General features: G+C 58.3%; 1 protein-coding gene and 1 long non-coding RNA gene across 3 annotated transcripts in view; one reads left to right on the top strand and one right to left on the bottom strand.

The window, feature by feature from the left end:
* Positions 1 to 1,180: 1,180 nt before the first annotated feature.
* LOC124527800 (uncharacterized) lies at positions 1,181 to 8,808 on the bottom strand. Its single transcript, XR_006965991.1, has 3 exons — positions 8,736 to 8,808; positions 5,177 to 5,302; positions 1,181 to 1,326 (listed from the first exon to the last, which is right to left on the bottom strand). It is a non-coding gene; the product is annotated as an uncharacterized LOC124527800 (long non-coding RNA).
* Positions 8,309 to 12,032, top strand: part of ULK1 (unc-51 like autophagy activating kinase 1) — a 21,705-nt gene continuing 17,981 nt past the window's right edge. The window contains exons 1-3 of one of the 2 annotated variants that reach the window (XM_047101017.1): positions 8,309 to 8,434; positions 8,807 to 8,899; positions 8,983 to 9,024. In XM_047101017.1, the coding sequence (XP_046956973.1) occupies positions 8,324 to 8,434; positions 8,807 to 8,899; positions 8,983 to 9,024 (246 nt within the window). In that variant the 5' untranslated portion in view covers positions 8,309 to 8,323. The remainder of the gene's footprint in view (positions 8,435 to 8,806; positions 8,900 to 8,982; positions 9,025 to 12,032) is intronic. The other variant, XM_047101018.1, reaches the window with a different exon arrangement.

Genomic DNA, 12,032 nt, shown 5'->3' with positions numbered 1-12,032 from the left:
GGGCACCTCCCCCAGGCCAGACCCTCGCTCAGGACACGTCTGGGTTTTTTGGGGGGGTGGTTCCATGGTACAAGACCACCGGTTCACTGAACCCGGGAGCAGCTCGGTGGCATTCAGCACGTCCAGCATTGTGCACCCGCCACGTCTATCTGGTTCCAGAACATTCTCCCCACCCCAAAATAAAGCCCTGGGCCCGTGAGCAGTCACTGGTCACTGGCCTCCTGCTCCGGGCCCCGGCAGCCACCAACCTGCCTGTCTCTGCCCTTACCCATCCCACACAGGCCACGGAATGGGCTGTGCAGCATGTGACCTTTGACCTTCTGGCGTCTGAGCCTGCCAGCGTCCGACAAATAGACCCGTCTCCACACGGTTATGTAGGTTATGTAAGCTGTCCTTCTCAAAAAAGTCTAACCCGACCTCAGATGTACTGCCTGGAAGGATCTTGGTTTGTGGTACTCAGCCTGGAGTTACTCTGTTTATACTATGAAAATCCATGAATTCAGCGACCCACTTGAGGCTAAACAACTCATAGGAGCCCCCACCTGCCTCGGTGCCCGCCAGCACAGAGCGGGGTGCGAAGGCAGCGAGGGTGTGGAGGGCCCTGGGGTGCTCCTGGAGTCTGGGGGGGGGGGCAGGAAGCAGGTGGGGAGGGGAGGCGGGAGGGGTCATCAGCCTGGGCCCGGAGAAACACCTGGACGGCAGGTGAGGCAGTGAGGCCAGGTTGGGAGAATTCTGGGGCTGGGGCCCAGGGCTGGGGGGGGGGGGGGGGACTCTGGTGCAGCCCCAGCCCCTGGCCTGTCCCCGTCCAAGCCCTGTGGTGACTCAGGCCGGCCGGGTTTCTGCATACCTGTAAGATGTCCTGCCAGGCGCGTGACTGTCTGTCCTCCCTCAGCAGGGCGGCTCAAGTCCGAGTCAGGCTGAGTCACCCCTCCAGGCCCTCCGCTAAGGCCTTCTGCGGGACCAGTCCGGGCTTCATTGGGGAGCTGCTGAAGGGTAAGTACTGGAACCCTCCGTGTGGGAGGAGATGCCGGGGGAAGCGTGCGGTCCCCACGCCCGCCGGTGGCTCAGTCCTTTTCCCTCCGGGCCCTGGAGGACGCTGGCACCAGACCTGCCTGAGGGCCCCGCCCACCTGCCCCCAGCCCGGGAGACCCTCCCTGTCCCCCCCAGCCCCTGCCAGCCACCAGCCTGCTTTCTGTCTCTGGACTTGCCCAGTCCCGACATTTCACGCAAAAGGAATCCTACAAGGCGCGGCCTTTGGGATCTGGCTTCTCACTTCCCAGGATGCTTTCCAGGTTCATCCACACGGCGTCACGTGTCAGTGCCTCCCTTTAAAATGAACTTCATGGGGTGTAACTCATATCCATGATTTAAAAAAAATTAATGTTTATTTTTGAGAGAAGAGAGAGTGAGCAGGGGAGGGGCCAAGAGAGAGGGAGAGAGAGAACCCTAACCAGGCTCCACACCGTCAGCCCGGAGCCCCACGTGGGCTCCCACCGACTGTGAGATCATGACCTGAGCCACAGTGGGCTGCTTAGCCGACTGAGCTACCCAGGGGCGCCTCCTTCGCGGTGAAATGCTAACATCGCAGTGCGTTTTAAGCCATGTGTCCAGCACGACCTCAGTCACCACAGGACACGTCCGTCCCCCCGAGACCCAGGGATCCCTCTGCCCCAGAGCAGGGATCTGGTCCCGTGATCGCGGTGACCGAGCCCCGCCAGTGGACGCTGACGTCCGTCGGGGTCTCTGTGTCCAGCGGCCTGTACTGTGCATGGAGAGTTTTAAGGCTCGTCCACACGGGTGCTGGACTCGGTCTAGACCCTCGGGTTGTTGAGAATTTTCCCGCAATTTGTTTTTCCTTCTCTTGCTGATGGACGTTCGTTTCCAGCTCTGGGCTGTTAGCTGCAGTGAAACCTTTCCCAGGCAGGACTTGGGGATAGGATTTCTGGGTTGTTGGGGAAGTTCATGTTTTGAGTTATAAAGCTACCAGAATTCTCTGCCTGGAGGGACACAGGTGTAGCCCTTCCCTCTGGGCCCGGGGCTGGAGGGGGCTGGCCGGCCAGGCCAGGGCGGGAGAGCCGGGAGCCTCCTTGGAAGCCCTCAGGCTGTCACCTTCCCACCTGTAGGGGTCCAAGAGGTGTAGTCCCACCCCACCCCCTCCCAGCGTTTCAGAACCAACACCACCTCCAGAGCAAAGGCAGGGGTGGGGTTGGGGGACATCCTTCCTTTGCTTAAGCAAAGTCTGAAGGCCTGAGATCTAACCTGTGCCCTGAGAAGCTTTGCCTACGTTCCCCCGGAGGAAGTCAAAGTCCTATCCAGAATGAGCTCTGACTTCAGTAGCACTTCCCGAGGGCAAGAGTCGGCTTGGGCCCCGGGGGCAGGGAGGTGCCCTGTCGTTCTGGAGGACTTTTCTAGAAGAAGCTGGCTCCTCTCCATTGCTCTACCTAATTCTCTTTGGGGCCTCTCCCACTTTCCAAGGAGGTAACTGAAACGCCCAGCGCCTGGAGGGGACCCACCTCATCCCTCTCTGCTACCCAGAGCCAGGTGGTGAGGGGGTGGGCAGGGTGGGGGAGGACGCTGCCCCCAGGCCCACCTCCCCAACGGCAAAGTGTCAGCCAGGTCTGAGGAGCAGGGAGCCTTGTGGGCAGGGCGGCAGGGACAGGAGTTGAGTGGAACTCCTGGTAACGACAGTAGTGTGCCCTCTCACTGTCCTACCTTAACGTCATTCACTAGGCCCATCCGAGGACCGCTTAGCAATTCTAGGCGAGGGTCGGCACGCAGCTTCCCCAGAGGGCCGGGTGGCAAACACGGCTTTGCCACTGCACAGACCACTGCAGTAGCCCTGCAGGTGCGGCCCGAAGCAGCCGCACACAGTAAACAGGCTGGGCTGTGTCTCGATAAGGTGAGGACCTCAAACCACCCGAACGGGTCAGAGGACCTGGACGGACGTCTTTCCAGAGAAGACAAACGAACGCCCAGCGCTCACACAAGAAGATGCTCATCTTTAGGGAAATGCAAATCAACACCGGGGCGAGAAACCACTTCACGCCCACTTGGGTGTCTATTTTTAAGAACTCAAAAAATAACAAGTATTGGTGAGGATGGGGGGCGAGGGGAGCCCCCGTGCACGCGCGGCGGGAGTGCAAACTGGGGCCACCGCTGTGGGAAACAGTATGGAGGCTCCTCAAAGGAGTGAAAATAGAAGTACCCTGTGATCCAACCCTGCCACTTGTGTGGACGTGCCCCACAGAGTTCAAAGCAGGATGTTGAGATATTTGTACATCCCTTATTCACAACAGCTAAAATGTGGAAGAAACCCCAGGGTCCATCGACGTATGAATGGACAACGGACAGTCAGAATGTGGTCTATCCCCATAACGCGATACTATTCAGCCTTGGAAAGAGAAAGAAATTCTGGGACACCTGGCTAGTTCAATCCCCACATGAGGCACAGAAATTATTTAAAAGAAAAAAAAAAGGAGGGGCACCTGGGTGGCTCAGTCGGTTAAGCATCTGACTTCGGCTAAGGTCATGATCTCACAGTTTGTGGGTTCCAGCCCCGTGTCGGGTCCTGTGCTGACAGCTTGGAGCCCGGAGCCTGATTCGGATTCTGCGTCTCCCTCTCTCTCTGATCTTCCCCCGCTCGCACTCTGTCTCTCTCAAAAATACATAAAACCTTTCAAAAAAACCTTTTTTTAAAAAAAGGAAATTCTGACACCCGCGACTACATGGACGAACCTGGAGGACACGACGCGAAGGGAAAGGAGCCGTCATAAAAGACAAACACCGCGTGACTCCCCTTCCGGGAGGGCCTAGAGCAGACAGAGGGTAGAAGTGGGCGCCGGGGGCTGGGGTCAGTGTGGGGTGGGACAGAGCGTCAGGCCGGGAGGACGAGAAAGTGCTGGGGGATGACGGTGGCCACAGGGCGGTGCGGGTGTAGTTGGTGCCCCTGAACTAGACGCTTGAAAATGGCTAAGATGGTAAATTTGCAAGTTATGTTTGTTTCCTGTTTTTAATGTTTATTTATTTATTTTTGAGAGAGAGAGAGAGAGAGAGAGAGAGAGAGAGAGAGAGAGCATGAGCAGAGGAGGGGCAGAGAGAGAGGGAGAGAGAGACTCCCAAGCAGGCTCCAGGCTCTGAGCTGTCAGCACAGAGCCCGACGTGGGGCTCGAACCCACAAACCGTGAGATCATGACCTGAGCTGAGGGACACTTAACCGACTGAGCCACCCAGGCGCCCCCATCCAGCAACCATCTTTACCGGCCTGCTGGGCCCTTCCTTACTGAATTAAATACACCTCCAGTCCCTGATTTGTCCATATTTCTAGGAGAGTTTTTAACTTTTTGAAAATTACATGCGACACCCTGGGAGTCACAGTGACACGAGAATGCGGACTTCCATGTGTTTTAGGGCACACGGACCACCCCACACCCCAGCGTCCGCGACAGACATCACAGACTGATCGCAGACCCCTCCTCACTCTCGCTCGCGCCGTAAGGCCCTGGGGACCCACCTCCAGGTCCTTTGAAATGACAGCCACTCGCCCTTCCTCTTGTGGGAGGTGACGGCGGCACTAGAGCCCTGTCTGGGTGGGTGTCATCTCCACGGAAGGTGGAGTGTTTCTGTACGTTGAGCGAGGGGGTCTTTCTTGGGATCAGTCTTAAACTTCGTTCAACTTCCTTTTAAAGTTTCCTCACTGCTGGGGCTCCTGGTGGCTCGGTCCGTTAAGTATACAGCTCTTGATCTCAGCTCAGGTCCTGATCTCCCAGTTCATCAGTTCGAGCCCCACGTCGGGCTCTGCACTGACAGCACAGAGCCTGCTTGGGATTCTCTCTCTCCCTCTCTCTCTCTCTCTCTGCCCCTCCCCCACTCACGCTCTCTGTCTCTCTCACTCTCTCTCTCTCTCTCTCTCAAATTAAATAAATAAGCATTTTTAAAAAATAAAATAAAATATTCACAGACCGGGGCACCTGGGTGGCTCAGTCTGCTAGGCTTCCGACTTCGGCTCAGGTCCTGATCTTATGGTTCACGAGTTTGAGCCCCACGTTGGGCTCTGTGCTGACAGTGCTGAGCCCGCTTGGGATTCTCTCTCTCCCCCTTTCTGCCTCTCCCTCTCTCTCTCTCTCAAAATAAATAAAGCAACTGAAAAAAATAAAATAAAGACGTAAAGTTTCCTTACTGTTTGCTGGGTCTCGGGCAGAACACTGGAGGGCAGAGGTGGACAGGGCCGAGTCCTTGCTTTGGAGACGGATGCGCTGCCGGAGCCAGAGGGGGTGCGGGTTTAAATCCTCGAGCGGCCGCGTAGCTGTGTGACATGGGGTGAGTCACTTCACTTCTCTGGCCCTCAGTTTCTCCTCCCTGAGGTGAGTGGGAATAGGGATCAAACCTACCCCCGAGGGTCACTGTGGCTGTGAGAGCCAGTTCCTATAGTGTTGCCTACAGGCAGCCCACATAGTTCTCGTTCGGACCCTTTGCTAGGAGAGGGCCGCCCCGGACGGAGGGTCAGGGTGCCTGCTCACTCACCCTCAGCTGGGAATGTACGCCCAGGAAACCTTGTGAGTTCTGATCTGGAGGTCACAGCAAAAGGTAGTGAGTGCACAGATTTGCAGATAAGGAATCTGAATAATGAGGGTATGCGCACCGACGATGAGAGGAACCTGGAGGTGACCAACAGGGCCCGAGGAGCTGGAATTGGGTGCCTTGGGGGGCCTCCCCTTGGGGGCTCAGTAACCTGTTCCAAATGCAAAGCCTCCCCCCACCCCAGCCGGCCCCTAACTTCACTGTCCTTCCGGGAAAATCTCTTTCCCAGGGCGGGCTGGGCTCGTGCCCCGGGGACTAGCCCCCTCCGGCAACCCTGTGCCCCCACCCTCTGTCCTGCCTATTCTTCACACTCTCCTCTGATGCAATTCCATGACCTTTTGTGCAATTATCACCCCTCTTATCTCCCCATCTCCACCCACTCCTGAAGTCCTCTTAACTCTGCTCCGGCAGCTCTGGGGGGCCTGGGCGAACGCAGTTGGTCCTGGACAACGGAGGGAATGGAAAGTGACCCCAGGGGTGCCGTGGCTGACCTCATACTGAAAAACAAGGGGCTTGGCCAGGAGACCCCTTGTCCCTCCCAGCTCTGGTGGCCTCTGGCCGCAGTCCAGTGTCAGGAACCTGTGTGTCCTGGGGCCTGGAGAAGGCCCAGGGTTTCCAGGAGATGTTAAGCGGGATTCCTTCCAGGGGAGCAGGAAGTATAGCTGCTGGGTGGCTCTGTGAAGGCAGCGGGGGGTGGGGGTGGGGGGCTGCCTGTTGGAAGCATCCACAGGCTGGTGTGACCACCCAGGGCCATTACTGCAGGCTGAGGGCAGTGAGGGGGTTGTGGGTACTCTGCATTCACAAAAGCAGTAGCTGAGCATAAGAATATTTCACCCTAGTGTCGGTCGCCTGGGTGGCCCAGTGGGTTGAGTGTCCGACTTCGGCTCAGGTCTTGATCTCAGGGTTCGTGAGTTCGAGTCCTGTATCAGGCTCTGTGCTGAAGACGTCTTTGGCGTAAAAAGGTGATTTTATTAAAGCTCAGGGACAGGACCCGTGGGCAGGAAGAGCTGCACTGGGGTTGTGAGGGGTGACTGGTTACATCCTATGAAGCTGAGGGAGGAAAAGTCAAGGGGAAGTTTCTTAAAAGGGATTTCGTAGGCTGAAGGAGACCCACAGATCACTGGAGGCCTGGCTGTTGTCAAGCTAAGGCTGTTTTCCTTCTAGCAAAGCATTAGCATTAAGACAGTACTAAGTTCCTGGATGTTAGGCTATTGATAAGATGGCCCTTTTCTCCAGATATTACTAAGATGTTTGTAAACTGATGGAGAAGCTATCAGTTTAACCATTTGTTTTCTGTCCTTTCCTTTGTCCTTGGACAGCCAGGAGTGCCAGAGGATTGTCACACAGGTCCCACCTGAGGGGGGCGGGGCGGGTGTTGCTAGGTCCTGCTTGCTCTCGGCTTGCAAGCCGTATGCTCCCTCATCACTTTGACCCTTCCCGAAGCAGCCACTGTTAACAGTTTCCTGTGTGAGAATCTGGCTCTTTGCCCTGCTTGGGCACATCACCTAATTTCTCTGGGCCTCAATGTTCTTATCTGTAAAATGGTGCTATAATAGCAAGTACCTCATGGAATCGTTGTAAGGAATACATGAATGAATACATACGGAAAGACTGGCTCATGGTCAGCCAGGGCTTAGCCACTATGCTGTATATTATACATGCATATGTAACCTAGCACTATGTGGTACGTACAGGAACGTACGTATATGTGGTTGTCCATACGTGGAGGTCTGGTATACACACCCCCTTCCAGCAATTTTCTAAAATGACAACTAATAGCCCAGTTCACGGTTTTGCATGTTAATTTCAAACTTTGGAGCACTTTACACCTAAGTACACGTATATTTAGCGCTGTGTCTGAGAATCTGCTGTGTATTATCCCCATGAAATGATTTATCTAACCTTTCCCTCCGATTTCCTGTGTTTTGGTTCCATTTGGCAGACAATTTGTTATGAAACAATATGATTTAAAATGCATCACCTGCAAAGCAGCCCTTATCTAAGAATTTGTCTTTTCTTTTTTTTTTACTAATTTTATTTCATTTTTATTATTTTTCAAGCTCTATGCCCAACATGGTGCTTGAACTCATGACCCTGAGAACAAGAGTCACGTGCTCTACAGACTGAAACGGCCAGGTGACCCTCTTAGAATTTATTCAATGCAGCCCCTAGCCCTGGGGCTACACATGGCACGTCCAGCTATTAATGTGCCTGTGCAGACAGGAGGCAGCCGGCGAGGGACGTAGGGCACGGTCTCCCTTCCCCTTCCAAGTTCCCCCTGCAGCCCCCCAAGCGGCGAGTCCAGTGCTGGCTCCGCCCCGGGCCCGCTCAAGCCCCGCCCCCGCCAGGTCCCGCCCCGCCCCACCGTCCACTGAGCGCGGCCTCCCCGCCAGGCCCCGCCCCCACAAGGCGCCGCCCCGCCCCCAGTCCCGCAGCCCACTGAGCGCGGCCGCCCCGCCAGGCCCCGCCCCGTGTTCCGCCTCTCGGAGCGCACTGCGCCTGCGCCGGCGTCTCAGGCTCAGAGGCCCGGCGGCCGCGGCTCTTTTGTTTCCCCGCCGGAGTCCGAGCCGGACCCCGAATCCGAGCCCGAGTCGGAGCCGGGGAGGGATCCTCATCAGCGGCCCGGGCTGCGAGCGCCCCCCCGAGCGGCCTGCGGGGCTGGAGGCGGGCCCGGCCTGCCCGATGGGGCGCGCCCCCCGCCCGCCGCCCCCGGCCCGCGCCGCCGCCTGAGCCGCCCGCCCGCGCCATGGAGCCCGGCCGCGGCGGCCTGGAGGCCGTGGGCAAGTTCGAGTTCTCGCGCAAGGACCTGATAGGGCACGGCGCCTTCGCTGTGGTCTTCAAGGGGCGCCACCGGGAGGTGAGGGGCGCCGGCGGGCCCGGTCCGAGGCCCGGCGAGGGGGAGACCCCTCCTCCCTGCCGCACACCTGGGACCCCCCGTCCCCGCCCCACACCCCGCGACGCTCTTGTCCCCGCCCCACGCCCCGGGCCCCCCGGGCCCCGCCCCAGACCCGCGGATTCTTATGCCCACCCCACTCCACGGGCCCTTCATCCCCATCTCCACATCCGGGGCTCCCTCGCCCTTACATCTCCCGGACACCTCATTCCGATCCCACACCGGGGGCCTCGCCAGCGGCACCGGAATCCCCCCAGGTGCTTACCTGGCCTGGGGGTGGCCTTCTAGGGTTCTGGGATTCCTGGCCCCTGAGGAACCTTTACGCTTGGTTTTCAGAAGCACGACCTGGAGGTCGCAGTCAAGTGCATCAACAAGAAGAATCTGGCCAAGTCCCAGACACTGCTGGGGAAGGAAATCAAGATCCTCAAGGTGAGCGGGTGTTGGAAGTGATAGGGGAAGAGGGTGCTGGGTGAGCCTGCCTTGGTCATAAGAAACTTGGGTTTCTGTCCTAGGAATTGAAACATGAAAACATCGTGGCTTTGTATGACTTCCAGGTAAGGCTCCAGGCTGCATTCTCGGTGGGGAGGGGGTACGCTACCCTCCCAGGCTGGCCTGGGCACAGCCTGGTCCTAGACCAGCCAAGTGCTGGAGACCCTGGTCAGTGGTGGAAGGTTCTAGTCCGGTGTCTCATGTTGGGAGAAGGAGCTGAGCACCTGTGTGTATACATCTCTGTCTGGCCTGCCCAGGACTCTGGAGACTTGATTCTCCATTCTCGGCCCAGTTCTGGGCCCGGGCTTCTCAGGGCACGTTGGGAGGGCCCCACCGCCCCCGGCTGCCTGACTGCCACGGGCACCAGGGAGCACCCCCGTTGGAGTTACTCTGACTGTCCGAGGTCTGGCTAGCTACTGCACAGCCCTCAGGGGCTGTCTGGCCCTGTGGCCCTGACCATGGGTCCTGTCCCCGGCGTAGGCAGGCCCGGGGCAGGGCAGTCCTGCCGGCCTGGCCCACCTGTCTGGGCCGGCTGGTTGTTTGTTGACATTGCTCCAGCGGCAGGGCATTGGCCAGTCCCTTCCTGCGTCAGGCTGGGGGAGGGGAGGGGCCGAGGGAGATTCCTTCTTGCTGGCAGTTGGGGCCAGACAGCCCAGGCCCGAGCAGCAGCGGCTGGGAGGCGGTCAGGCCCAGCGGGCTCCGGAGGCCTCAGCCGGGTTTCCTCACCGCCCCCGGGTCCCCAGGGCCCGAGGTGGGGCCCCGCTTCGGCGAGCGTCCAGGACCCTGGACACCCAGTTTGGGGACGGGGAACCTGAGGCCGCAGATCTGCGGGCCAAAGTGCTGACTAATGATTTTGAAACCTGTTTACGGAGGCCACGGGACCAGCCCCTGGCTGAGGGGAAGTTCCCAGCCCGGCTGTCTGTGTTTTGGTGGCCTCCTCCCTCCTCCCCTGCTCTCCCCCTCCCCCTTCAGAGCTGGGCCGTGGCCTTGGGGGCTGTGGCGTGACGTGAGGTGACGGGCAGGGCACGGGTCCAGTGTGACAGCAAGTACCTGGAAGCCGGGCACTGGGCACAGAGACACTGTGTCCTGGGGCCGGGAGAGCGGCCCCCCTGCCTTCTCCGCCTCACACCTTTCCCTGTCCTCCCCCTCCTGGAGCCCCCGCCCTCCTTCCTTCCCCATCCCGCCGCACCGCACACCTGCTTGTGGGCAGCACTTCTTCCTCTCTTGCTGGCAGTGAGTCAGCTCCCCTGCTTGGAGGAGGCGCTCGCTCGGAGGCCCGTGTGGCCCCCCCACCCCCCGGGGCCTGGCCTCTGCCCTCACCCCCAGGGTGTGGGCTGGCCCTCTGAGTCCGTGGACTCCGCTGAGACACACGGGACCCGAGAAAAAATGGGCTTTTAAAACTAGGTAATAGATAACTTAGCTAAAAAAAAAGATTAAAGCGGACTTGGAAAAAGGTAACCCCTTTCCCTGTTGACCCCCATCTTACCCCGGAGGCACCCCCCCCCCCCCGCCCATACTGGTTGTTTCTGGATCTCTCCAGGGACAGAAACACGTTCTTACAAGGTCTGTGGGTATCTCAGGGAAGGATCTGTGTCACTCCACAGTGTCCCAATGTGTGTGAGAATTACACCCTTCTCCCAAGAAAACTCCCCCTGAACTCCTGCGAGGTTACTGACCCTAAACTAAGCTCACACGCTGAAGCTGGATGACCTACTTCGGTCCTGGCTCTGCCCCTTAAACTAGCTGTGGGTCCTTGGGCAAGTGTCTTAACCCCTCTGGGCATCCATCTCTTGCTGTGTTAGAGACGATGGCGTTGTGCTCGCATCTGTGTGCACACTTGCTGTTCCAGTTGTGTCCGTGGGTGTTCCCTGCGGTCACATTGGCACGATCGCCCCACATTGCAGGGCTGACTTTGCCCAACCCCAGCTGAGGGCACGGGTGTTTTTCCGGGATTCTGACATGTCAGCAGTGTGGGAGAGACTGGCCTTGCCCTCACTTCCGGCCACGTGTGTATCTGTAGCATGGGTTCCTGGACAGGAGTCCCTGGGTAAGGGGGGGACACGTGCTTCTGGTTTGGGACAGTTGTCAGATTGCGGTCCCCAGAGGTGGGCCTGGACACGGTGCTGCATTCAGAAGGGCCGGTCTCCTCACATCCTTGCCAGGGGGGTGGTTATCAGACTTGCATCCTGGTGGAAAATGACAGTCCTTGTTTTTTCACTTGTCGTGAGTGAGGCTCAGCAGCCCGACGTGTGTATTAGGAAAACCACCTGTCCCACGCATGATCCCTGTTGGCCTTTAATCACTGAGGTTGGACGGCACTGTGCTTAACGACCGGCCGGCCCCCAGCCATATTGCCTTCCCTGAGCCCAGCTCCTCGATGTACTTTGCGTGACTTAGCTTGGGCAGGCTCGTCAGCCTCTTGGTGTCTCAGTGTTACCTGTAAAATGGGACATACCAGTACACCTGCGTCGTAGAACGGTTGTGATGCGAACCTGGGTCAATTTACATCAGGTGCCTAGATCTGTGGCTGCTGTATAACAGGTGCTATATAAATATTGATTTGTAGGAGCTCTTTATATATTAAGGAGAGCCCTTTTGTGATTGATTACATTCTCTCAGGTTGTAGTTTTTTTGTGGTCCTTATGGAATAGGGACGTTTGTCAGGCTGATGTGGGTGGGGTGGGGGGGAGGGAGCTTTGGACTGTACTCTGTTCTGAGACACCGCTGACCGTGCAGCGGCAGCTGCGGCCCGGCGCCTGGGGCCTTCCACTGAGGCCGCACCTGAGTGATCTATGGTATCTGGACGTGCTCTTGCCCGGGGAGGGTGGCCGTTGCAGGAGTCAGGATATAGGACTGTGCCACCCGCCGGGACCAGCCCTGCCAAGCATGCCCCAGGAGGAGGGCTGATGGCTACAGGCCTTGCCCTCCCAGGGCGGCTGGTTCCCACAGCTGGACGTGACTCACTCACCAGGCCACCCAGCTGCGGACGGCCGTCCCACCTCCTGCTGACGTGTGGCCGGTAGGCATCTCTGTCCTGCCTTACCGTAGTGCCTTTCAGGACACTGCCAGTCCT

This window comes from Lynx rufus, unplaced genomic scaffold (genome assembly GCF_022079265.1).
Source record: "Lynx rufus isolate CCGP_SWC_20201006 ecotype Redwood Valley unplaced genomic scaffold, mLynRuf1.p SCAF_55, whole genome shotgun sequence".
NCBI lineage: Eukaryota > Metazoa > Chordata > Mammalia > Carnivora > Felidae > Lynx > Lynx rufus.
This window is presented reverse-complemented; position numbering and strand designations above follow the sequence as displayed.